General features: G+C 36.9%; 1 protein-coding gene across 1 annotated transcript in view; it reads left to right on the top strand.

Moving 5' to 3' along the window:
* The window catches only part of SCFD2 (sec1 family domain containing 2), a 189,286-nt gene that overhangs the window by 34,081 nt on the left and 127,221 nt on the right, over window positions 1–27,984 (top strand). Inside the window, exon 4 of the mRNA XM_002193111.6 lies at window positions 13,985–14,160. Within this exon, the coding sequence (XP_002193147.5) occupies window positions 13,985–14,160 (176 nt within the window). The remainder of the gene's footprint in view (window positions 1–13,984; window positions 14,161–27,984) is intronic.

Genomic DNA, 27,984 nt, shown 5'->3' with positions numbered 1-27,984 from the left:
TTCTAGATAAAACAAGTATGATCTTGGTTATCTAAAATCCACCCTGGCCAGCCATTAGGACAATTTTGCGATGGAGACAAGTACTGAGACAGCACCAGTCTGAGTTTGAGGTCCTTACAAGGGAGTAGAAAGAAGGTCATCATTGCAGAGCTCAGCATGGTCTGTGGGGTATTTGAATCCATTCTGCATCATGTCTCTGTAAGTGATAAGTACCTGGATAGCAGCTGGGTTTGGAGATACTATGGCCCCTCATTTTGCAGAGAAGACATCATATTGTAGGCTCGTTCTATGGATGCTTATTATGTTTCTCTGATGCCTGTTTACCTGGTTTCCTAATCCTTTGGGAGAGCAAGTAGCAGGACCAGTAGGGCAGCAGCTGAAGTTCTCCTCCAGGCAGCCTCATGAAGTGAGTGGCTTCCTGTACCAACTCAACTGACACTGGCCTGGCTTAGCCTGAGGTGTCCCAAATGTCTAATAGTGGGTCTCATGCTGCCCCTTCAAGGGCTCCTTGATCTTCTCAGTGCATTTTTCCAAAGGGAGGGAATGCTGCTTTTCTCAGACCTGAATTCCTTCCATTGTACAGCCTGGATCCTGAACAGGCACTTCTTAGGTTAAATTAGTCTGCTCTTTGTCTCTTTAAAAGTAACAGGAGTCCTGCAGTGTGGGACTTTCTAACCAAGTGGATTTTTTTCCAGCCTATTGCAATAGTGAGTTCCTGATTTTTCCCTGTAGTGCAGCTAAAAACTTAGTCTTGACCTGAAGCAAATGTTCCCAACCTCAGTGATGGTCAATGTAGCAGATGTTTCATTGCATCATTCACCCCTGGAGGCAGGAAGGCTTTTTGCTTCTCAGTGTGCTAAATGTTTTTGAAGACTTTGAAGTCAAGTTTCTGTAAAATTTGGAAATGTTCATATTTGGGAGGCTTCTGTATAGGCCTTTGCATTTCTAGGGGAATGTACTTTGAGTATTGTGAGGGTAGGCTTTCCCTGATAACTGTTGATGAAGGTGGTTTCTTAACAGTATTTAACACATTAAGAACTGTAGAAAGACATTGATATTATGGCTGTTTCACTTTGCAGTATTACAACAGGCTGAATGAAGTTCAGAGCTTCAATCCTGCTAAGGGTTCACCTAAGTAACTAAATAGATCCCATCATCCTATAGTCATCAGAAGATGATGGGTTTGCCAGTTAAGGACAGAAATGTTCCAAGCTCCACATGTGCAGAGAGTATGCTGTTTTTCTTAAACAGCTAAACTTTTCACTTAGTTTCCATAACTCACTAAATGTAACAGAACAAATGAAGGATACTCATATTCCTACCAACAAAATTCTGTTTTTCAGGAGATGTGACAAAGTAGCTGAGATGGAGAGACATTCATGAGCAGAAGTTTGGTTTTCATCAGTAAGTGGCACTGCATTAGCATGTAGCATTGTTTAGGAGCATCACCAGCTGAGGAGCCATCATTATATTTCTTTCAAGCTGTATATTGTGCTTGTTAATTTTCTTTTCACTCTCATCTGCTGATACTCAGAATAGCATCTTGAGGGCTTAAAATAGTTACTCAAAAGCAAAAACAAACACACCTCAAAATTACTGGAACTATGTAAAGTGAGACATCCATGTGCATATTTTGCAACTTATCTAGCCTTTTTTTCCTGTCTAGCACATATAGGTTCCTGTAGTTGAACGATTATGAGGAGCAAGTATTTATGCTCTTAGTGTGAATCCTGTGCAGGTTGAAGATTGAATTAAGTTCTTACTGGGCTTGGAAACAGCTGTTGGTGTGGAGGCAACTGTGGCAGAGGCTTGGTGGTAAAGAAGAAGATAAGGCAGTGGCAGAAAGCTCATTTTGAGAGCACAGTTATTTATCCTTCCTTATCAAGTGCATCCTAGAGGAACAATTACTTGATATAAAGTTGATTGAGAAGGTTTGTCAGGAATTTTGCCCTTTTTGATATCTGTTTCCATCATACCACAGAAGGAGGGATATCAACAAATAGGGATGAATTGTAGAATAATCTTGGGTTGGAAGGGATCTCTGAAGTTCATGTAATCTGATCTCTTACTCAAACCAAGGACAGTTTAAGAGTTAGACTAGATACACTATACCTTGTTCAGCTGAATTTTGGATATTAATGTGGTAGATTGAGCGCCGGCCCACTAAATTCCACAGCCTGTTTGGTTACTCTACACCGGTCTTAACCACTGTTGTGGAGAAAATGTTCTCCTTTCTGAGCAGTTTAATTGTTCACATGCTGCAGTGTGTGACCATGGGTTCTTGTCCTCTCACTCTGCACTTCCAAAATATCTGATTCAGTCTTCCCTGTAATCACTCATCACATCCATGAAGACAGTAACAGATGTCGCTGCTTTCATATCTTGAGATTAAGCACACACATCTCCCTTAGCCTTTACCTATGCATCATTTTCTCTAGCCTAGATCATTGTAGTGCCCCTTCTCTGAACCTACTCTAGTGTGTCTTGTACTGTGGAGCCCAAAACTTCATATTCCAGATGCTGTCTCTCAAGTCCTAAATAGAGATTTACAACCACTTCCCTCTGCCTGCCTGTTGCATTTGTTCCGATGCCACCTAGTACATTATTCACTTTAATGGTGCAGGGGCATATGACTGATCCATGTTCAACTGGACAGACACATTTAATCCTGAGCTTCGAAGGACATAGGCCACGGATCCACTACTAGCCTGTTCTATGAGTTTAATAGTGGAGGAACTCTCAACTAGCAGAGCAATACAGAGTATTTCATGGGGAAGAAGTAAAATCTAAAATGAAAAAGGCAGCGGTAGGTAGCTTATTCTTATCCAGCTCTGTCCATCTTGTAGCTGCTCAGCTGATTCAGTCAATTATTCTTTCTGGGTTTTTTTTTTTTTATTTTTTTAAACAACTTACCAATTTCTTTCATTAGTCTCTTACCTTTCCTTGCTCCCCTCCTTCCTTTGCCTACTGAATTGTTTTTCAGAAGGTTATGTTCCTTTATGAATTGGGGAAAACACCACTTCACATCTACCTGTTATTTGTTCACTGATTTGTATTATCTTTAATGACAGAGTATCAGTAGGCTCTCAAAGTGGAGTATTTCTTTTCCTGGGAAATGTACACACAAATCCACCTGAAGTGAGAAGAGTTAAAAATGGATACTTGAATATCTGTGTCATTTATACAACCTGTGTGAAAAAAAAGTACCTTGAAGTACCAAATCATCATCTGAATTGTAGAGATGAAAAGAAGGGTTTGGAATGTGCAATCCCACTGGCTTTTGCTACTGCAACAACAGCCACAGCTTTTGAGAATGGGTTTGGAAGGAATCCGGGGAGTTAGGTTGTGCCCTGTTCTTCAAGGAAGCATGCTATGATTATGGAAGGAGACTGAGATTGATCATGTGAAGTGTAGTCATAACAAAAATAAATTTTAAGCAGAATAGGTAAGTAGAGTTTAATCCAAAACTGCAATTACCCAGAATAGTACTGAAATTAAAAAAAAAAAATAATTCTTAAGGAACATTCTGTAGCCTCTCTATTGCAAGAAGTTTATTTGGAGGCAAAATTTCTCCCTCCTTATTTTAGGAAAGTATTCCCTGCAGGTGACTTTAAATGGCTTTTAGTCGTTCTTGTTTAGCAGATCAAGTGTTCTTCAAATTTGTTTTGAGTGTTGTGAGTTGGTTTGAATTAGGGTTTTTTTGTTTGATTGTTTTATGACTACTTAATTATGGGTTGTGTGAATTTACCTTAAAAAAAGAAGTGTAATATTGAGAGTACTCATTCTTGATTTAAGTTTAAAGAAAAATTTTGTCTCATTTTGAAGTACTGAATACAACATTTTACCCTAAGGTCTTGTTGAATTGTTTTTTACTTTATTTTTAATTCTGAGACTTCATATTCTTACAAAAATAACTTAGGTTAAGTTAGTTTTCGAAGTATCCATAAAGGTATTTTTGTCTTAATTGTCTTTCATTGTTCTGTGAGTAATATACTGCATGCTAAGTAGTTTCTTGTGGTGTAAGGTGAGTAATGGTTCAAGCCCTAATAAAATTATAAAGCCTATTGTATTTATGTCTCATACCTCATCTACTTTGCACTTCACTGCTGTGAAACAGCAGATGGGAGTGAAACACAGAACCCTGTGCAGTGATGGGAAACAGAAAAATAGGTTGGTAGTATGTTTTCTTTGATTAAATTGTTGTTGGCACATGGCTGCAGAACTATTTGGCAAACCTTACTGTTACTTTTAAGAAGGGACTGGTGTGACATTAGTCTTTCTATGATCCTTGATATTTTTGGATAAAATTTTAATTTTTTCATTATTTTTATATCAACGTTTTTATGGAAAATAAGCCAAAACACCGAATATAAACAAATATAAACATGAGGCCAAGTCTCCTTCTGTGTCTGGTTGCGATTAGAATTGAAAATATTCTTAAAAATTTAAAAGTAAACACAAGTGTTGCTCTTGCAGAAGTTCTATAAATATATAATTTCATTATTTGTATTATTTCCTAATGTCATACTGGAAAGCTTATATAAACCTCAATATGAAGTCTTTTTGTCTTAATAAAAGTATAAGGAAAAGGCTATATTAATGTGTCTTTCTCTAGATAATTTCAGTGATGTTCACGATAGTTAGGAGTAAACACTGATGTGCAGATAAACTTTTGTGGAGTTTTGAAACAAAAGTTTAATGAAAATCCACATTGTTACTAATTTTTTGTGCTGTTTAAATCAAGAGAAAAATATTTTGAGTGGAAGGATTAAAAATTTAAATAGCATTTACTTTCACGTATACTGGCACCTGGTATTGTTTTTCAGGATTTCACAACTAACTTTACTTGTTAATCTTCTTGTTCACATAGTGATAGCAAATCAGCTACTAATGTATCCAAACAAACAACTTTTATACATAACAAACCAAGTTGTCCAGAAAAGCTTGAAATGCTTCTTCTAGTTTTTGAGCACCTGTGATAAAGCTAGGTCAAAAGTCCTTCTCTGTAGAAATAAGCTGATTAAAAACAAAAGAAATATCTATACACACACACATAAATTTGTAATGTATCAGTTATGAATGCTAATGCAACTTCCTGAAAAGAAGTAATTGTATTACCATCTTCTGTTTTCTGCTTAAATTTATTTTTGAGGGTTTTTTTTCAGGTAAACACCAGACTTTTTTTGCTCACTAAGCTTGCTTAATTTTTTGCTGATATTGAGTTCTATTGTATCATCTCAGTCTTGAAAGGAAATATTTTGATTTTTGAATTTGAAGGGTTTTTTTAAAAGAGGACCCCACTATACAGTAGACTTACCATTTGTGATAAACAAGATGTGGCTAAAAATACAGGAGCGGGTTCCTTAAGCCTCTTTGCATCTGGGTGAAAAATAAAATACTTCAAGTTCAGAAAATGAAATTCACTGCAATTGCTGTTCTTTTGTATCTGTGGGGAAGCAGCCTTGTTGAAAATAAGATAGAACTTGCTGTAATGTGTGCTGTGATATCTTCATTTTGTAGGATGCATCAGCCACAAGGACTGTGTTTTACACAAGGAAGACTTGATGAATATGGGTTGGGAGATGCTGATTCTGGCATGCAGTGGGAACACATGGCACCTGCACTTTGGTGGAGCATTGTTGGGGGTATCAGCACCAAGGGTTGTGCTTTGTGTGTCTGACGATCACAGAAAGGACTTTAGAAATTTGCTTACATTAAAAAAGGAGGGGGAACAAACTTCAAGTGGCTGAAAGTGACGTAGAAGTAAAGGACCAAAGTGTCACCGAGAAGAGTGTGTGCCAAAGGATTTAAAGAAAAGATAAAATACGTGCTGGTGTGCTTCCAACATCTGTAGGTGGAAAACTTGAGGTGGAACATTGCAATTCAGTACAACTGTGTGGGTTGCCCAATGCTTTTTTTTCCCAAGTATAATTGTGCAAGCCTCTTCAGTCTCGCAAAGGATGACTTGTTACACCAGAGACATGGTGAATTACATATGTACATACTCATACATCATCATGTTTTCCATCCCTATTTAATTACTTACCGCCCAAATGATTATTAGGATATTCTCAGCTGCAGAAGTCTTCCAGAAATCATAAGAGAAATAAGTCCTGTGAATAGTGTACCAAAGAAGAACAATGACCTCCTTCTCTGTGGGGCAGTGTGCCAACAACACAATGAAGTGCTTCAGTGTCTGAGAACATATGTCGTAGGGCTAAATGAGGACATGCACAAGCCACCTGACATTCCTTTGGGAATGTTATTTTTAAGACAAACAAGTTGATTCATTTCTGTGAAAAGTTTAAAGTGTTCTGGATATGATTCAGCCAAATTTGTAGATTGCAAGTCCTTTTGCAGAAACAGTGAATTACTGTTTCCAGGGCTTACTGGGTTTTAAGGGCTGGAGACTCTGTTTGGGAGTTGGCCTAGTACTCTGTATTTATTAACTTGGTGGAAGTGGCAAAAGCTAAGTAATAAAATCCAACCCCTATGCATATTTACTCAGGATTTTGAGGACTATTGGGTAAACTCTGGTATGCCAGTATTAAATTGCAAGTTTAATATTGATGATAACCCCTGGAAAGCTTAATTCTGGAAGACAAGATTTCACCTGTTTATTCACACAGTTATTTTTTTTTTAAATTTGCTTTAATATTTTGGGGGGCAATCAGAGACTATTGTAGACACTGGCTAGATATGATTGTTACTTTTCTGTGCACACTGACTTAACAATCAGAAGAGGGAAAGCTGAATGGTAGAGCACACAAAGAAGGAAACAATAATTTGAAGGGCCAGAACATTTATAAACAATGTTCTGAAGGATAGAAAAGAAAAAAATTATCAACTCCTGTTGAAACCTAAACTATATATTTGTCAAAACTTTCAGGATGTATTTGAAAACATGAAACTGTAGATGGTCTAAGAGTCATAAATCATAACTAGGGTCATATTTAGACATCTGGATTTAGATGCTTAGAGCCAAAAATCTTGATTATTGTATTAGACTGCTTTAGTTACATTTGTCCCACCTAATTGATTAGGTTTTATTTGTTTTAAGGCATGTAAAAGAATTTCAAAAGAATAGTCAATGAAACTGATCCTTAAGTGTGGTTTCCATTTTGTAATAAAATATTAAGACTTACTAGGAGAGAAAACTAAAACAGCAAGCATATGGCACTTACGTGAATATAATTGGGCTCTATAGGAACATTGTTAAAACAAGGATTTCATTATACCATACACATCTAGTGATAGAGAATAAACTCCTTTTGGGATAACTAACTCTATGCTACAGCTGATGGGACTGAAGCCAAGTCAGGTTAGATGTTCAAGTTCACATCGCAAGTGCTAGCTGAGTAGTAAATAGAGTTCAGCTTTATTTGTTCTGAGTATATGCCTCTATTCCAGAATTTGCTAAGCATTAGCATAGTTGTCACCATTGTCTGTGGCTCCATGAAAGCCACTGCAATACACACCTTCAGATGTGAGATGTGGCAGGCTCTGCTTCCCTCAAGGTCTTGGGATATACTAGAAAGCCTATGACAGACAGGGAAGAGTGGCTGACCTCCAATGCCTGTGTTCTACAGATGTTAAGGTGGCAAGAGGAATGGGAGTCAGTAAGGGCCGGTCACAGCCCTTCCTTCATGGCACAATGCTGTGGGGGCAGGCAGCAGGAGCCTCCCCCTGCCTTGTGGCAGCGTACTTTGGGGTGTACTTTGGGGACTGCTCAGACTCCCAAAAGGGACTTTTCCTAGCATTGCTCTAGTAGGGACTTGATGTTTGTACTCATACCTGTGACCATGATGTTATCTGGGTACTGGTATTTCTGCCACAAAAAAGGGAGAGTCCTACAAGTGACCCTAAACCCAGGATAGATGGGCTGACGTTTGCAGGAGGTGAGCGTGCGCAGTTAGAAATAAGCCTGAGACATCTGTTTTCAGTCTGCTGTAAGGTTTAGAGCTCTTCAGGTCCAGAGCTTTATTCTGGAGAAGCCAGCCAAACAGCATCCCAAACTGGCCTACTTTCCTTCTCTCCAAAGAACTAGGGATTAGCTGATGTTCTTTTCTTTATTAACAGTTTAAGGGCTGGGTGACTTTTGAAGTAAGCCAAACAAAAGTTGAGATTAAATTATTTTCCTGGCGCTTGTTGTTAAGGATTGTTATTGAAGCTTCCCAAGAAGTACAAAAGAATTTTGAGATAATAACAACATCTGGAAATTAGACTAACAGGGAGACATAAGGGGCATCATCTGCCCTGCTACATTGCTCTGACTCAGTTTGTCAAATATCCAGCTCCCGTAGCAGCACAGTTGCCCATTTGGCTTTGTGGAGTACAAGAGCTTTCTACATTCCTCTCAAGTATCCAGCATTGCTACTAGGAGAGATAGGTCTATTTTGCTTAGACTGTGGACAAGGAAAACAATTCATCTGGATTTCTTCAGCCCTCTACTGACTTGAAAGATCTCATCTGTGAGCATAAGCATGCCAAGATTGTTTCTTGTTCTTCATTCTTTCAAGTGGAAAATGGACCTCAACAAAAGGATTCCAGCCAGTGAAACGCTGTGTTCTTGCATAAAATTGAACAAAGTTAAAAGCTGTGTGTATTTGGCGGTTCCTGCAGTGTTGGAAGAGCATCCACTGATTTACTCAGTTGGTCGCAAAATGTACTTTCCTCTTTACTTGTTTCCTTGTCCCTGTGGAGATAATTAACTAAGTGTTATATGAATAAAATAAGGCCTGGATGTTTGGAACAGTGCATTGATGATTCTGACCTTTGCTCTTTAAACACCTTGTTCATCCATAAATTTTTATTGGATGCATAAGCACTTTTGGATTCTGAATTTTAAAAACTTACTTCTAGTAGTAAATCCATCTTGAAAAACAGTTATATTCTTGAAGCAATGCCTGCATTGCACTACATAGACTGCAGCATTAATTTCAAATGGGAAAGAAGTCATACTGGTAAATTGTGTCTTAATGTCTACAAATGTGGCTGTTGACTTTTTGTTTAACTGTTAAGGTGAAAGTCTTTCTGTTCCACTCAATCTGCTCTTACTACTCACACCCAGATTTTTGACAGGCTTTTAATACGAGTTGCTGGTAATTTCTGCTACAATATGTCTGCTTTGAGTGATCTGCTTTGCCAGTAACAGAAATACTGCTTCCCTTCAGACTAATTGTGCATGTCATCATTTGTACTTGTACTATGAACTGTGTATATTTGATATGGTAAAACATTGAAAATGTTGGTATTCAGTGCTGCTGTTTTCATATTTAATAATAAATTATTTATTCAATTAATTATTTAAAAAAACCCCAAAACCGAGCAACACCTTCTGTAATTGAAAAGTAGGCAAAATTGTTCTGCAGCTCTTTTGGGATCTGCCCTGAATACTTGAAAGTTGGAGGTGGAGTTCGACCAATATGATTACAAATTTATTATCATAGGAGTAAAGGATTGAAGGGGGCCATTTATATTAAATTAAGTCTTGTGAACATTTATGCAGCTGTTTATTAGACAGTCGTCAAACCTCACCTTAGGACAAGTTACATTTGTTTGCATCCACTCTTGCCTCCCCTACTGGAAGACTGATTGAAACAGTGATGTTTCTTAATGTCTTGTGTAAATATATTAACATATTATTTATCCCCACGGTTGTAGTACCAGTATTGAACTTTCATATAAATACTTTTTATGCATTCATAGAGACCTCTTTTATTTATTTTTCAGCTGATGCACTGAGCCCATATAAGCCAGACATTTCTGTTTTGCTTTCCATTATAGTTATTGTTACAGTGACCTCTCTGTGCATGCATCACAGTTTTGAGTTAAACTTTCAGGAATGGGGGTGATTTGTGCTGCAGAGTGCTCCTGGAGGGAGAGGCTTTGTATTGAGGCATTTCTATAGCCTCTACATATTGAAGCGTTCTGTGGTCTCTGTTTTTACTGCAACTGTATCATTTCAAAGGAAATGTACCTGCTCTTTTGCAATGAAGAGGCCTAGACATTATTTCCTCCTTCTATCATTCCCAAGTTTTAACTCCACATTTTCAGCTCTTACCCTAGCCTCAAAATGCATCGTTTTTATACTGTTAAATTTCATCCTACTTACATTTGTCCAATACTCAAAGCAATCCAAATCTGCAGGCTGCTCTTTCTCTGTATTAATGATGTTCCAAAAGCTTCTGACAGTACCTGTTTTGGCACCATTACCAAAATTTGTACTATAATTATGTATAAGCACATAGAATAACACTTTTATTTTACCTTTTATTTTCATATTCTAGTACTTCTCTATTGCATATTACCTGCCATCTGTTTCTGAGTGTTGCTTAGGTATCTTAAAATTCTTACAATCCTAGTATTTTCCCATTCAAATATGGTTATAGCACAATTAATGCTATGTTAAATCCATTTGTATTGTAATTAATACATTAATTGGTTACATCTCAATTTGACATCATGTTCTTTGATACATGTACTTTGCATTTTATCCCATTTTTAGGTGTGATGTAAATTGTTTCTTCTAGGATATTTGTCCTGAAGCTTTTCACACTCTTGACATCAGCTAAATAACATAGCTGATTTCACCATTTCTTTGACACAAATGTTAGATTTCTCTTTTACTAGGCTAGTCTAGTCTCTGTTTTGTGTTACTTTTTATCTTCCACTTATCAGATCCCTAAAATACAGGGTTGCTTCATCATAGTGATGTTCAGTGTTTTCTGGATGGGGCAGGTCCCTCAGTATTGAGATTGGTCACTAGTCTGTCATGTTTCTGTTACTTCTGTAATATCCAGTCTATTCCCTACACTATTATTTCATTCTGTTTCCCAAGATTATTTCTTTAGTGCACAAATATGTTAATTGTGCCAATGTAGCCATTAAGTTTGTTTTAGCTGAATTAGTTCCCACACAACATCAGTCTGTTTTTCTTCCCTGCTTTCCATCCTCCTATATTCTGTTAAGTTTTGGGTTTTGCTGTGATACTTCCCAGTGACTACATACTGATTTTATCCTCCCTCTTATACTTGTGAAGAGGCATGAGGCTTCAAAGTATTAGGGTGATTTGTGGTGTTGTTATTGTTCTTTAGGTTTGTAGTTGTTTTTGTGTGTGTGTGTGTGGTTGGTTTTTGTTTTGTTTTAATATTGCTTTCAGTAGATGTCATTTTTCAAGTCCTGTATTGGGATTTAATGTAGTTGACTAAGTTTGGGACAAATATACCCGTTTCACACATTCTACTTGATAACTGTTAATGGCAAAGGTTATTTCTTGGACAATATGGAATTCCTGGCATTTGTGCAAAAAGGTTATCAGTATTTTTTTAATCCCTTAACTGTGGTTGAGGTCAAGCTTTTCCTTTCCACATCCAGGAATTTAAAAATTATCAAGTGCTTTGTCAGCATATTCTATTTCTCACAAGTCAGACTTTGATGCCTACACAGACTTCTGACTGTGCATGAATCTAGAGTTTGGAGCAGCGTATGACTGTGATGGAGCTAGAAGAAGAGAGCAGGACAAGACACTTGCACTAAGGTCTTTTTGCCAGTAGTTGCCGTGTTCTGCCTGTGAACCTTGAAATATGCCATAAGAGAACAAAATGACTGTTGAGACATGATGTGGTTAAAATAGATCTCCTCTTGATTTCCTAGGACCTATCTGCAGCATTGCAATGAAACTATTTAAAACAACAGAGGGACTTCAAAATCCAAAGGGCTGGTAGGGTTGAAATTAGATTAACGGTAGTCTGTTGTGCTGAAATCTCCCTCTGTGAGCAAGCAGCAGGGAAGGTGATGAGGATTTAGGCCTCAGGAAAAGTCATCTAATTGCTGATTACTACCAATCACTTTCCCAAATTCCTTTCCTCAGCTACTGGAATAGTAGAATACTGGAACTATATTTATCAGCCAGCTGTCCAGGGAGATTGCTGTGTAGAAGTTGGCTGGAACTCTCAAACCCTGGATCTGAGTGGTTCTATGGGCATTGTAAACATCACAGCTGAGATGCTGCACTTCTTAATGCCAGTATAAGTTTTGTTAATGATTTGCTAAGGTCAGGATTCTCCTTGTACTTACATATGTGTTGGACTTTCTTTTTGGTGGTATTCTGAGGGTGGGAAAGGATTTGATTGTTTATCTAAAATGGTGCTGAATGGCTCTCAGACTGATCCAGTGCTTCATCTGGATTCACTTTCATAAGAAACAATGTGGAACAAAACTTGTGCATTTTTTTATTTTTAATTTAAATCAGAAGTCTTAAAAGCCCTCCTATTTTTCTGATTTGTGTGAGGGAACGGCTGGCAACTGTGTGTTTTCTCAATTGAAGCAAGTTATCAGATTTTGAATATGCTACAATATATCAGGACTGCTCTGGGTAATAATGCAGTCATTATCAAAGGTATGCTGCAAGGCATCATGGACTGACATTTTCAAATCACCGTGTAAATCTGCCTGACACAGCTTTAAGAGAAATAAAACAAGACTGAAAGCTCCAGTGTTTAGTCTAAAAACACACATGGCCATGGTTGCTGTTTTAGCCTATGTGGGCTAACCGTGGAAGCCTTTTGTCAGCCCTCTGGCCTACTGAGCGGTGTCAGCTTGATTTGTGTGTTAATTTGCTGACTTTTCAGTTTGACGCTTTCCGTTAAAATTCACATAAAGAGCCCGTGTGTTTTCGCTTTATTTAGCAGCTTTCCCAAAACTAAATGCTCTTCCAAAGACTACCCTTGATATCACTGAAACTAAGAGGAAGAGCTTTCAACAGTTATTCGCTGTTGAATTAATTTATTTGCCATTTATATGATACTGAAAGGATGAAGGCAGATGGGGAGCCTTGTTAAGTGATGATATAACCAAACACAGAGAAGAAACAGTGGCAGTTTTACAAGATTTTTCTCCTTTATGGAAAAATTCTGACCGAAATGAGCAGTGTCGTAAGCTATGAACCACTTAGCATCAGGACACCCTCATGTCTCCCTGGCACCAAAGATTGTCCTATTTAACTTAAGGGATCCTCCTCACTCCATCTCATATACCCCTGCTTTTTAGGTCTGGTTTGCTTGAGGAAGATGACTTGTTACTGGCAGAGGCTTCCAGGAACCAGCCCTGGACTGGGTTGCAATCCAGACTTGCAACTAGGATGGTGTTTTGACACCTTTTTGCCTATTTGTTGATGGCATGTGTAATTGCCATCTGGGGTGATTTTCTTGGGATAGATGAGCTGCCTTCCTTCCTGAAAGAGATCCCTCCTAAAATATAAATTGCTTGAGCAGTTCAGCTGGCATTTTAATGTTGGATGGAACAACAGCTAATCCTGTGGTGTTCATCAGACCCAAATGGTGCCACTCATGCTTTTCTAATAAGAAGAGATCTACAGGACTGTGTGGAGCCATTGGGGTGTTTGTTTTGAAACAGCTGGTGAAATCATGCTGTGGTTACTGCATGTCAGAAACTGAAGGGTTACACCTTGGAAGTATCCTTTCCAAGAAGAGCTCCAGAAATAAGTTCCTTGTGTTACTAACATTATATTTGTTTCTTGAGTCAAGACTAATCAAAAGACGTGCCCTCAGGAAGTGGTGAGAAGATCTGAATTTGCTGTAAGGTAAAAAGCTCACAAATTCCCATTGGACTTCTGGTAAAAACAGAAAGACTGTTTAGAAGTAGTCATCAAATATTATTTCCCTAGCTGAAATGAATGTTCCTCTTTGTCTGAAAACAGAAATATTGCCCTTTATGTTACCATCTGTTGTACATTGTTAAAAACCTGCCATATTACATACCTCAAGGCACAATTCATGGATGATGTAAGTCTTTGTCCTGACCTGTTGCTGCAGCTGAAACTCCCAGTGATTGCAGCAAAGCTAAGATCAGGCCCATAGTGGAGAGGCCTCTAAAGTTCTCTATAACCTTTTCACTATAATTTAAAAAATTTTGCTTTGCATTTGTCTCCACTGAATGCTGTGTTCTGTTTTCCCTTCTACAGGCAGAGTCACCCCAGAACAGCTCAGCTCATACATTCAACTTTTCCGAAACAATCTCAAAGCTTTGGAGAACCACTGTGGTCTTCTACAGCTTGTGCTGGCCACAGTCCAGACTTTGAAACACCCCCAGACTTCCAAATGGGACAATTTCCTTGCCTTTGAGCGATTACTTCTGCAGGTACACATCCTGTTTAATGGTTTGATTTTCCATTGCATTCTGTAGGTTGTATTTGTTTATGAAGAAGTGCATTGGGATGTCTTGCTAAGGAGCTGTTCCTTATTACCAAATGGATAATAGGAATGGGAACCTACATATTTATTCTTTTATAGCTGTGTCTAAAAAATTATTTAAACAAAAGAGTAGGCATTAAAGGTGAAGCATATAAGTAATCTGAATTGGGTAAGAATTTTACATTTATATGAATTTTCAAGAAGATACAACTTCTGACATTGCCTAGGCTTGTTGTATCATTATCATTATCATTATTATCATTATATGCTTCTTAAGGCAACGTGCTGAATCAAATGCAGAGAGGAGTTTGTCACTATGTAAGTGTAAAATTTGTGTAATTTTCTGAGTTGGAAATGCCATGCACCAAGAGAATGAGGTTTCTCTTGTTCAAAACTGTCATCTACCCTCAGTTTTTCCCACCACCACATTTTTTATGGCATCCTGTTTGTGACCACAGTATTATTTACATACCATTTTCTATCACATTTGGATTGCTGTCAGGAAATTAAGAGTAAGTGATATTTTGAACTTTATCCTACTAACCTTTGGAGATGTACCAAACAAAGAAGGAGCTTTTTCTAGGAACCTAGTAAAGCTAATTTCTGCTGAAGTTCATAAAAAGCTTAAAATGTTTCTTCCTGTACTTTTTATTGTTTTAACCATCTTCTGAAACCCTAGCAAGAAGCATGCCTTGATGAGCAAACTCCTAATGAAGTTAATGAGTCAGCCTTAAATGAATGAAAACCAGATACCTCTATAAAAATCAGGTGTCTAGAACAACCAACCAGTCTGATTCTCCTCATGATCTCTGGCATGAGGGTAAAGTCCCTGGTCCTTCAAGAAAAATATGCCCATACTTCATAGTTTTATAGTCAATGGCTTCCTGCAAGGTTTGGAAAGCAAAAAAAACTGCAAAACTTAGATAGAAGCAAGCTCTTGTCTAAATTAATTTTCAAAATTATTGTCTCTTGGTAAGACTGAAATATTTTTGAGTATCATAGGCAACTTTCTTTCTCTATTTAAAAAAAATGAAAAATCCACACCTCAGGTACAAAACTCATTCTAGCCATTCTTTAGTTTTTCTGTAGACGATGGGACTGACATTGTCCCCTTTTCTCTTCCACAGTGAGTCATGTCACATAGCTCTTCTCAGAGGCTGGCTAAGTTCCATCTTAAAACCAGTTCAGCTTTAGAATTAAAATAAAGCTGCAAGCTCAGCATAGTTTTCACAACAGCAGACAGCTGTCTATATAAAAGCCATGCAGTAAATCAGCAAGGAATGGGAAAACAGAGGTAAAGAACAACCAGACTATATATTTCATGAAATAGAAATGTTTAACAAGCACTCTCATAATCATAGGAGGCTTTGAATTATACCCTCTGCCTTCCACCCATCATATTAAGGTAAACTGTGATAGCCAAAGCAAACTTTCTAGGCTAACATTTGTAACTGTTCCTTAAGCACATACTTGTTTTCACTATTTCTAACAACAGTTATTTTGAATTGTATAGACTCTATTTTGAAGACAAAATCTGACATGCATTATCTGCCCTGAGTGCATGGCCTGTCTTTGAGCTGTTGACAGGGGTTTGTAGGGAGAGCAAAGTGTTGAGACCCAGAAGACATTAGAGATATTTTTATTTAAAAAAAATCAACCAGGACATTACTTTGTGAATGGTTGGTACATAGCACACTGCACTAAATTTGGTGCTGTGGTATTTTGTTTCAGCAGTACTACTGAGAAATTCTTTAGCATATTTGTTATGTTTCATATAGTTTAAAATAATGAATCTTAAAGAATCCTCAATAACAAGTACCTGTTTTAACATGAAAGGAGTATTGTTTCTATTGTATATTGGCACAACATGGAAGACAACTGTTTGCAAAAGATGTACTGGAACTAATATTGTTAGATTTTGACAATGTAGGAGTTCTAGATTTTCTGCTGATGGATGCATGTCAGACTCCAGCTGATGCTAAAGGAGATAATGCAGTAAAAACAGTTGATGTTAGAATCTCAGATTTCCCAAAAAAATAAATCTGCACAGTGTTGGAATTTCTGTCATTACTGGATCTCTCTGGTGGCTCTCACGAATCTCTGCTTAGTCTATTTCATGCTTTTCAGAAAACAAACTACATTGTTAATAAGAAACCTTTAGTCTAACTATTACACTGAGTAACCTTTTTTGTTTTTTCTTTTTCTTTCTACTCCTTGATTTACCCTTTTCAATTGCAAGTACTCAGTTCAAAAAATGGTCTGCTAGAGGTCAAAACAGCCTACTTCTACTATTTTGTCACAACTAAAATCTCTACATATTTCAGACTTATGCTGGCTCATTAAGTTTTTTACATCTGCATCAAGGAAGTTTGGTTTTGACCGAAGGTCTGTTAAAAGTATAGCTGCATACTTAGCATGGTGGTGTTCTCTCCTTAACTAGGATGGATGAATAGTTTGAGACTGAAATTGGATTTCAGTGGAATCATGGTGTTGATCTCAAAGGAAAGAGGATCATGGTCTAAGAATAATGCATCAAAAGGATTCATTTTGTTGATCACAAGTTTTCTCTGAGTTCTACTGCTCTACCTCTGCACATGATAGAGCTTTCACTACTGAGGAGTTTTAAATGCTGTGTGAATTGAAACAGTTTGGCCTATTTACCAAGGAGATATCCTACCCCACTGTATTTTTCTTCTCTTGAAATCCTCTTTCTGTTTTTTCTCATTCTGACCATCTGTAAAACTGATAAATGGGAAAGGGAGCAGAGACCAAATGCTGCATCACACAGCCTGTAACTCTCCAGTATTCCTCATGTGACTGCCTTGTTTTCCTGCAACTGAAGATTTAATATTTAGGGAGGTAACAAAGTAAGAAAGAGTGTTGCCACTCCATGCTTTTTTTCTATATTCCCTCTTCCTCTAAAATGTATGTCTTTATTGGAGGCTTATTAAGCAGTATGGGCCCATGAAATACAAAAACACAGGAGGAGCTCTCTCCAGAGTAAACAAAATGTGACACTGTGAGAGAAAAAAACTTGCTGTTTTTAACATATATTATTCATATCTTTACTGAGCAGGGATTTCTGCCTCCAAATTCAATTTAAAAGTACCCAGCAGATAGTGTGAATAGGACCATAAATGTGCCCCAGGGGAAAGTGTTGCTCCTCTTTGAATGGCACTATTCTAAAATTGCCAATACAGTTGGGTACTGCCTCTTAGAATTTGCTGAATCCTTCTGGCATAACTTGTTCTCAAGATTTAAGAGTAAATTACTTGTCATACTGAGTAGAAGTCTATTTCATTAATATCCCCACCATTTAAATTCCAAGATTACAGTTTTTTTTCAGTGACCCTTCCCAAAAGAGGAAGCTATCTTTCTTCTTTAGAATGAGGACATTCTCTTCTTTTTTAAGATGTCTGCAGTAAGCTTCCTTCTAAAACTGCAGGTATACCAGCATTGCTGTCTTAGAATAGCTGGATTGACAAAAATAAGGGTATCTGAAAGATTATTAAATTAATTGTTATTATAGTATTGGAGAGGGAAATCTTGCTTCTTGAGATTGTTTGTGCCACAAAGTTTTTGCACCTGCTGTCCAACATTTCACAGTTTCCTGGGAAATTCGACAGCTTCAGTTCTGATGTAAAAACCATGATGCCACTGTTGGATCTCAGAACTGTCAAAATTTTGTTTTGTGATGCTGATTAATGTCACATAATCTCAAGGGTAATTTGAATTACACTTATAATAAAGAATTCTATAAAAACCCACAAACCAAACAAATTCGCAAAATCAATCCATAATCAAAAATTGTTAACACATTCTCAGTCTCATCCTATAGATCAGCGGATATGTTGCCTATCTGACTTAAAGTCCTTTCAGCTACCGTAAAAAAGAATATTTTAGCAAAAGCAACTGGAATTTTTAGTAACTACAAGTAGATCAAATACTTTGGTGGTGGAAGCTGTATACATAAAATTAGGTGGAGAGCTCTTGACAGTATAGTATTTCCATGTTTAAAATTCCAAGTACTAATTAGTACTAATTTGGTGCCGTAAAATTTATCAGAATACAGATTTTGTTGTTGTCTTGGTGTCTTGAGAAACAGAAAGTATAAACATGTTTTTAAGGAAACAGAGACTTAATGCCAGATGTCATTCCAATGTTTTTATTTTCCTTTTGGCAGAAAGTGGTTATGAGTTTAATCAATGACATCATTCTCTTATGAATATTAGCATTCAAACTCAGAAAAAAAAAGAAGTGGAAAAATCTCAATCCTGCTGAGTATTTTATATTGTAGTTAATGTTTCAGCACCAAGATCTAATAGTTGGGTGTTAGTAACCATGTCATCCTGTGCTGAGATTCTTTTCCATTTTTGCAAATGTAAGTTACACGACTCATTACTTGATCAAGGGTGACGTTATTATTTATTTGCACATAATAGGTTAGGCGTTCCTCACACACACGTCCCTGCACAGAATCTTTTGCCAATAAATTTGGAAACTCTTAAGACAGCTTACAAATTTACCCTGCCTAGAACACAATGTAGTTTTCAGGCTGCTCAGCTTTTCTACAGGATACAGTAGTTACTAGGTAATATTTATTGACTCTAAACTGGTGTAAATCAAGAGCTTAAGCATGGGCTCCAGTCTGCTGAAGCAAGCAGTTTACTAGAAAGTGAGAAAATAGAAAAGCTTTTGTGGTAATCGCTCTTGCCTGCAAGAATAATTCATAGGTCAGCTATTGAGAGACCTTCACTTCCACATAGACTAGATTAAGATCAGTGACATTCCTTGTTATTATTTATATTGCTTATTCTATGTGTAATTTATAATTACATAACTCAGCTCAGTGCAATAAATTATCTTTTTGGTGGTCTACAATGTTGATCACTTAATCTCTTCAGAAGAGATATTGCAACAGTATTTGGAAAGAAGACCCATAGTGTTAGCTGCTCACAATTAGAGATTCTACATTTTAAAAATAAATATTGAAATTAGCTCAGTTACTTTTCAACATAAAGCTACATATGGAATGAATTGTCTTAGTGGGAGTCTTGCATGATACCATGGTGATTGCAAAGGTCATCCTCTGGAATTTTGGATGAGATTGCAGTTTGGACACTGATACACATTATGTTTTACCCAACTAAACAATCAAATGTAATTTGTTGATGAAGTGAAAACAGTCATGTATTAATTATTTAAGCTTCCAAATTATTTACTGTTAGTTCTTATTTAGCTGTCTGTTTGATAGACTTGCTGCATTTACACTGTAGTCAATTCCATTACAAGTAAACCTGTTTGTATGTGTGTATATATATCTGTATAAATTATTTTCTTCTATATGTATATATAGAATTCTTATAATTAAAATAATTTCCTGTATGTAGAATGCTCTTGCTCAGACTACTTTGAAAGTACAAAATAAAATACAGGTAAGGATTGTTTTAACATTAAATAAATGCTTTGAGAGTAAACAGAAGCTGTCTTTATTGACAGTTTATTAATCTGTTGAAAGAAAACTATTTGAAGTTTATCTAACTCTGGCTGACAAGAGGTTAAAATATTTTAAGTGTGGTTACCTTATCATATGGGAATTAAGAATATCTTTCAGTATTCTTGTCAAATAAATGTGTTTGCATTTGGTCTGAAAATTGCCATGTATTGCCATTATAGCTCTCATTTAAAACACAAAGATGTCCTTCCCTCACTCTGTGAAAAGGCTAATATTTTGTATCCAGACACAGGTCATCTAGAACCACTAAATAAAGAAATGGCTTTCTTAAGTGTACAAATGTCAACATTTGTAAAACTTTTAAAGCCCTGTGGGAAGAGGCTAAACATATTAATTAAATTGAAAATGTTAAATTAATGTTCTATGTAGAAAACCAAAATACTTACTGTAAAATAAAAGAATCCCAATGTATAAATTATTGTAATAGGAGCCAGCTTTTCAGGGGGGAAAGCAGAAAACCACTATCACCCCCTCTAGACAAATGCACTTTCTTTTATTAAGAGGTTTAAGTAATTAATACCTTTTACTTGCCAGTGTTTTTAGCTAACATGTTGTGATTCCATGACAGCTGCTATCTGGTTAAGCCATACTGCAGGAGGGCAGCATTACTGTCAGTGTCATATGAACACTTGCTGCCAGTGAAACCCAGAGTCCTGACCCAGTCCTGGGAATCCCTGTGCAGAGCTAGGGCCCCGCATGTCACTTGCCATTCTTTCTCCTCTGTGGCTTTTCTCCTTAAAATGTAACATTAACTCCTTACTTTCTGTAAGAGTTAATATTAACTGTGCCAAAAGGTGTGTGCCCTCAATCCCTGCCAGTATATGTAGAGGAGTAGTGAGGAGACACAGTATTAACAATATTGAATAAATAATAATTTATTCTTACACTGACAATTGTGCTCCAAGAGGCAAAGCTTCTGTTGCATGTACTCCCAGTAAATAATTTCTTTGCTCTACACATTGCTCCAGTAATGAGAGTTGCCTACTACCTGATTTTCTTTAGATGCAGGATCTGGTTTCCAGTGTCTGCTTCTTAAGGAGATTGGTACCACCCTCACAAAAAAAAAAAAAAAATTGTCTTGCTTTATGGTTTTGCTTGCACAGGACAGGCTGAGTCATACATGAAATGTGTTTTAAAAAGCACTTTTCCTACATGGCAATTGTCTCCAATAGACTGGACAAATGTCATGGCTTATTAACTTCCAGAAAAACGTCATTCATTATTTTGGATCCAACAAAGTGGAGGAGTCAAGAACTCTTGGCCACAGCATCTTTTATATTGGAAGGCAGGGACTTGTAAGCAATGCCTTTTTAAATGTGGCTTCTGTGGTCACAGGTAAGCAGTGTAACACTGCAGATTTTTTAGTTTATCTTTTTGCCTCTTAACCACAGAAATCCCATTAGCAATGCCCATTCATCAGTCTCCTGATGGACAAGTTAATTGTCAAGGTTTTGCTGAGTACTGAATCAAGTGTGTTTTTGTGGTGTTAAGCCTCTGCTAATAAGCTCATCAATTTTATGTTAATTGAGTATTACTGGCAGGCAAAGTCATATATGAATAGAGATGGGGAAGTAGACAACTCCATTTGTATTCTAGCATTTTATTTTGTATCAATTTAATTCATTATGCCGCTCATAGTTATTTGATAAAAATACTTGTTTGATGTAAATTTTTTAATGCTTTCAGTCAAAATGGTTTACTCAGCTTGTCATAGACTAGGTTAGAAAGGCAAGGGGTTTGTTTTGAGATTATATGTTGGATTTCTTAGGTAATAATTGCAATTGGATATTGCCCCCTTTTTGAGCCAGACTGTGTTTACCTTTGGATTTTTTTTGCTTTCATTTACTATACTGTAGTCTTTGAGGAAATAAGCATTGCCTTATTTTTACAGCCCCTGTGTCCTCCCTCCAAACAGATGCTCTTGTAATAATAATGAAGTCAACACCACAAAGCACAGTGTATAGTGAGAGCTTTATTTATAGGAACTGCTTATCATTGTGTGTCTTAGCTCCAAGGCAGTAATCACCCATCAAATCTCTTATCTGCAAACCAATTTGATAGTGCCCGCACTGTATATTTGGGTCTGAGTGTGATATTAGTCTGTCAGTTTGGTTTTCCTTCCTTTGGAGGATATACTTAATTATTTCCTACAATCAACAGATTGTAGGAAATAATCAAGTATATTATTTCACCTTGCTACAGTCTAGCAAGGCAAAAGCAGAGAAACAACACAGTTGAAAACTAGTGAAAACTTTACTGTGGCAAAATTAACAGTGGGGCTGCCACTGTTTGTCTCCCCACCTTAATCAGTTATATTAACTTTCAACAGGCCCCCCACGCTTCCTTGGATCAGATATTTCTAAGCACATGGAGCATGCATAGACATAGAGGTGCACTTATTTTCAGTAGGAAAACATGTCTATTCTTTAATTTGATTTTGCTTATTTGATGGAAAACAAGGTGGTGTTAATTTTCTGAGCTTGCAGGCCAGCTGAGATCAGGGTGGTCTAGGACTTAACTCTTTTCTGACTTAAGATTTTGTCTTTTATGTGGTGAAGTGGAACTGGCAGTGTGTTGGAGAACTCACAGAACTGTTGTTTTCAATGAAAACCCCACCCCCAAAGGAAGCTACACAAAGAGACACTAGTACATAACAAGCTGATTGTGGCTCAGTCCAGCTGTGGAGCCATGGTAGATTTTTGTTCATTATAAATTATAACCAATTTTTTATAGATGTATAGACCTGCGTGCTATTGTTTGCTCATTTCCAGCAAAGAAGGCAGGTTCAGCTCTCCTTCTCTAGGTTAGAAAAGCAAGCCATGTTTGAAAGCAGCATGCTGATTTGGCCAGCAAAATACTAGTGGAATTTTACCTTTGCAGTAGATAATGAAGAATAATTTTTAAAATCAAATCTGTACTTGCCAGTACTTATTGCCAGGCATTGTTTTGAAGTTGACCGGATAGGTCTACTTAAAACAGAGTTGTTGCTCTAACTCTTCCCTCTTAGAGAGGTGTAGAATATTAGAATTTAATCAAAGAGATTACTACTGTATCTGCTCTCCCACAGGTTTGTGTAACAAACGACTCAACCAACTAGGTGTTTCCCACACATTCCTGAGTTTTCTTGGGACATGAAGAGAGATTTTCCACTAGGGGTTGTCTTTCTTTAGATTTTATCCATTTCACATTTCTTCAGCTAAGTTACCTAACAGTACCATGAAGTTTCTTTAGGGACTCTCAGTCTAAAAAGATGCCTCTTCAGAAGCCTCCCTATTTCACCCCATGGCACCATATTTGAGCAGAAGAGCATTAAAGTCAGCATACCATTGACCTTGAAAAAGGGGATTTATGCTCAGAGCTGCCTGCTGACTGTGGTGTTCCTGGCTTGGTGCAGAGCAGTGTGAGGGCTGACACACTGGTGTAATAAGACTGCTTGATTCTCATTTGGATCCCACCTTCTCCCAAAAAGCAGAAGGAAGTATTTGCTCCATACCTAGAAATTACTTGCATTTCCTTATTCTGAAGCTTCTGTAGCATTGTAGTTTCTGTGTTTACTCTTTTGTGTATTTAATAAGAATACTTCGTTAAATAAAAATGTGCTAGGCATAGGAGAAAAAATTAAATTTCCTTCTGGATGTCCCCCCTGCACCACCTCATCCCAGATTGTTTTCCTTTGTGTGCCTTTAAAACAAATAGCATATAGTTCTGTGAGTGTTCCTGTAATTTAAAGTAGTGGTGTTGCCTGCAGAAATGAAGGGTACTTCATTTCATAAAACTTGTATGGTATTTTCTAATGAAATATGACAGCCCATTTGTGCAGCTGTGTCTAATAAGGCATGAATACATTTAACTGCTGTTTACATCCTCACACTGTTTGTTTGAAGTACAGAAATGCTGTACAGTCACATTAAGTAATTCAGTATAGAAATCTAACTTGGACTGACTATTGATGGGACGTATTTCATGATCTTGTAGCAGGTTAAAACATATGGTTGTAGTTACAATAAATAAATTACTTGGCCCATAAACCATTGCCATTCAGCACAACTGTCAGGTTGATGTAGGTTTATTCTTCAGGAAAATAAAATGTAGATAACAGATAAGTAATAAATTATAATCTGAGTCTCTGGGGAAGGGAAAAGTTTCAAATTCTTTTTAATGAGGGCACTTGGAAGAGAAGAGGAAAAGGTAATGTGCCAGAGATGAGAAGCTCTCCAAACATGACTTAATTCTATTCATCAGTTTTCCTTCTAGTATTTCTTCCCTACCCATCCTCAAGTCTAGGGAAAATGAAACAGCTACTAAGCCATAGGCAGCAAAGGATTCAGTAGTTTTGTAGTTGCATCTGATTTACCTTTGCATAGTACTGTTGTCTGTTCTGAAAGGCACAGAAATGTTTTTCTCTGATAAAAAATAAAGAGCATCTTCTTTCAGTTTTTAAAAATTGTCTCTGGCTTTATCTGAATTTCATAACCCAGTATTCTTCTGCAACACAGAAACAGAGATAGGACAGTTGAATTTGGGAAGATGTAGATACTGTATTGTAACTATTAATAGCTGTAGATATTAAATTAATCTGTTCAGAATATTGTTTTCCAGTAACAGGATCAGAGTGTGGGTAACATAAAGGATCCCTGAAGAAGACTGGCACAGATCCTCAACTGCCTTTTTATTAACATGTATTTTAATTATGGCTTTGGTGTCCCTGGTGACCAGGCTCTTACTGACATTATTTTTTTACATTCTGTTTGGTTTTGAAAGTATATTTTTAAAAATTATTTAGTCTTACATCTGTTTTAACAGATATGGTTATGAAAAAACTCTGCAAGTCTCTGCTTATGTCACAAACAATGAATATTTAAAAAGCTTAAATTCTTGGTATCATGTAACACTACTTAAAGTTCATTATCTCTACTGCACAGTAGCCTAAGCTGGGCATAATTTTTCTGATTGTATATGATCATAGGAATATATTTTAAAATATATGTTCTTGTACAAAAAAAGAAAAAAAAAAGGAAAAAATGGTGGAAAGCTCTCTTAGCTTTCTCATGTAATTAGATTATTCTGCTTCCATCTGTATAGGTTTTTCCTCAGACTGTAAGTGTATTTTCTGACCATGTTATTTAATTTCTGGAATTCCGCAAAAAAAATACTCATTGCTCAAGGCGTCAATACACAGCATTCAAGTACTCTGAATTTCACAGTTCTGGAGAGCCTCTAGAACAATTCAGTTGGCACCTTCTGTGTCCCCTTATCTACTGCTTACCCAAACTTATCTTGGTGAGACCTTGGCTTTTGCCATAAATGTTGGAAATTTATGCTTTATCTCTGTCCTGTGGAAGACAAAGCTGTTTGAGAAGCTACCTACTGTAGCAGAGAAATGGTTCACTGCATCTTCTCATTGCATCTACAGAGATGACAGCAGATGCACAAGGACACACGGTGCTGCTGCTGCAAGGGAGTGTCACTCACTGGCATAGGCCAGGTTTGGCTTTGTCTACATGCTGGTTTAGTTTCATCTGCTTGTTCACTGCAGAGAAGGGGTTGAATATACTAGAGACATATGTGCCCACATTTAATTTGTAGGGGTCTCACTGCAAGGATTGGCAACAAATGTATAGATTGGGAAGCCACCACATATTTTAGGGGAAGTCTGTTGACAGCTTGCAAAAATTCAGTGTTTTGCTTTGGGTTCTGATTTCATCCAATTTTTAAGCTACATGGAATGAATTTTTTTCTCTTTATGAATTCACCCATGTAAGACTATCAGTTTCAAACATCAGCATCTGCAGATGGTTTTGTTGCTTCTGTGAAATTAATTGTTTCCTAGCCTATCACTGTGTGCATATGTGTTTTATCCATAGCCTGAGCAAGATCTTCAGAAATGATCACTAGCAGAAAATGAATTGTTTCTTTAATACCTGATGGATAAACTTAGAGTAGTAAAGATAAGCATGGAGTGGTGTGCCTCTTCTCATTATGTTTCCCTTCTGTAAGTCAAAAGGGGAGACACAGTTTTAAGACATCACTAAAGCACTCCTGCCTGGCACTAGTTTTCTTATCCTTTTTCTGCACATGTTGATCATAGGAGTTTTATTTTCACAAAATACAAAGAGGCAGAGGAAAGCTTTAAATCTTTTAAAATCTTTTAAATCTAAATTTTAATTGTTTTCAGTAAGTAATGGCACAGGAATGGAGTTTCTTTATGTAAAAATACAAAAGCTAGATGCTGTCTCACACAGGGAGAAACATATTTCAAGCAGATGGGCTTTCAAATGAGGATGGAAACAGCAACTCATGGATGACCAGGTGCTCAGTTTTTCTGTCCTGAAGAACTAAAAATAATTTACATATTTTTGTTTTTAAAACATTTGCATGTCATCTTGGTGTGATTACTGGCACATGTTGTATTGATTCAACTTTATTGTCACATTATTCTTTCACATTTAAGGCTCACATGTGCTCCACATCTGGTGAACATTGAAAAGCCTTTTGAAAAGCATCACCATGTTTGTGTTCTTAGAAATGCTTATGACAAATATCAAACTTGCATCTGCTTCTGCTGTTGGTTGCAAACAGGATGCACTAGGCTGTGCCTACTGTCCAGTTACAAAACCACCAATGATAACATAATACATTTCCTGTTAGCTGAAATGATTAACTGCTTGGCTATTGGTCCTTGTTCCCTGCACTAGAATGACTGATAGGAATGAACTTTTTTATAGTTATTCGTGCTAAAATATAGTCTTGCTTTTGGAGAGAGCATGCTTTAATTACTGCTAGCATAGTATTCAATGTCAAAAGTCTCCAAGAAACTACTACTTAAAACATTCTCAAAAATGAATGTTTTCTGACAGATCTGCTGGTGCAGTTCTGGTTTGGTACATTGCTCAGTGCATTCTGTAGTGTGACTGCATGACTATTTAGAACACTTCATGACAATGGTGTTGTATTCATCATGAACATCTGATGGTGTGAAGTATCTCATTGTGAACTCCATCTGTTTAGAATATACATTTCCCTGTACCAAAATGGTTGCATGCAAAGAAGATTGCAGTGTGCTTTTCGCACATTATTTATTATGTAGGGCAAAGTTAGACATCATGATTAGCATCTTCTTGCATTTCCCCCTTAGGTGCATATTATATAAAATCTCATTTGGAGATACCTAAACCCAAACTCAAACCTGAAACATGTTTAGTTGGGCTTAGAATGAAGGAGAAAATATTCTCTTGACTCAATAATGACCTTCATTTCTCTTTTGGGACTTGACTTCTGACACAGAGCGAAGACCAAAATAAAACCCAGACTGAGTGAGCGCCCTGACTTAAACCTGCTTTTAATTAAGCCTTGTAAAGAAGCTTTTCTGCTAAAACTCTCAGGTTGAAGAGTTCATGCAAAAAAACCTCTCTGTGCCTTATGAACAGCCAAAGTGGGGACATTCAAACTTACAGTTTTGAATAGTTTAATTCAGAGAAAATGCAAGTGAGAAAGTCCATAATATTTATTTAATGCAATTTTTATCAGATCACTCCTTCTCCAGTTATTTTCTTTTTTCATTGTTCTTTGTGTTTCAGTTAAAACTTAATGCTTCTACAAGATACTTTGGTATGAACAAATATGAAAATGAAATTGTTTTGGTTTCCTTTTTTCCTAATTGCACATAAATCTGGTCGAGTTCAGCTGGACACAGTTACAGCGCATTAGACATGTAATACACATTTCAAATCAGAATCCTTGTGCCAAGGCAAAGGTCAAAGTAATTTTCTTGTTTGTTTGTTTTTAAAGGGATTAAATAAATGTAGTTTTACCACAAGGAAACTGACAGGTCGATTGCTCACTTATGGCTTTGAAGTCCACATTTTAATGGGAGAGGACAATCCTGTCTGGATCAGTTGCAGGGATAATTTCAGAAGCAAAGGCTGTGTGTTTTCTGTGCAAAATGATGCTCTTTGTGCAAGATGTCTGCTAGATCACTTACACTATCAACCTCAGACAAGAGCTTATACCACATTAAAATAAAGCTGTGGCTTCAGTGACAGGCTGTAAACAAAAGGGGTGGGATACAGTTAATGGCAGCAGTGTAGTGCTAAAGAAAAATAAATAATTCCCTTTTACTTGCAACTGGCAAATGCCCAAATGCTGAAACATCATCAATCATCCTTGATGACTAGATGAGATCATAAACTGAATGAGGAAAAATAAACTTGAATTTAACTTAAATTGTGATTTGCACAGTAAAAATTAATTTTCACC

The sequence above is a fragment of the Taeniopygia guttata genome, chromosome 4, assembly GCF_048771995.1.
Source record: "Taeniopygia guttata chromosome 4, bTaeGut7.mat, whole genome shotgun sequence".
Classification (NCBI taxonomy): Eukaryota; Metazoa; Chordata; class Aves; order Passeriformes; family Estrildidae; genus Taeniopygia; species Taeniopygia guttata.
The sequence above is the reverse complement of the archived record's forward strand: the minus strand, read 5'-3'. Positions and strand labels throughout refer to the sequence as shown.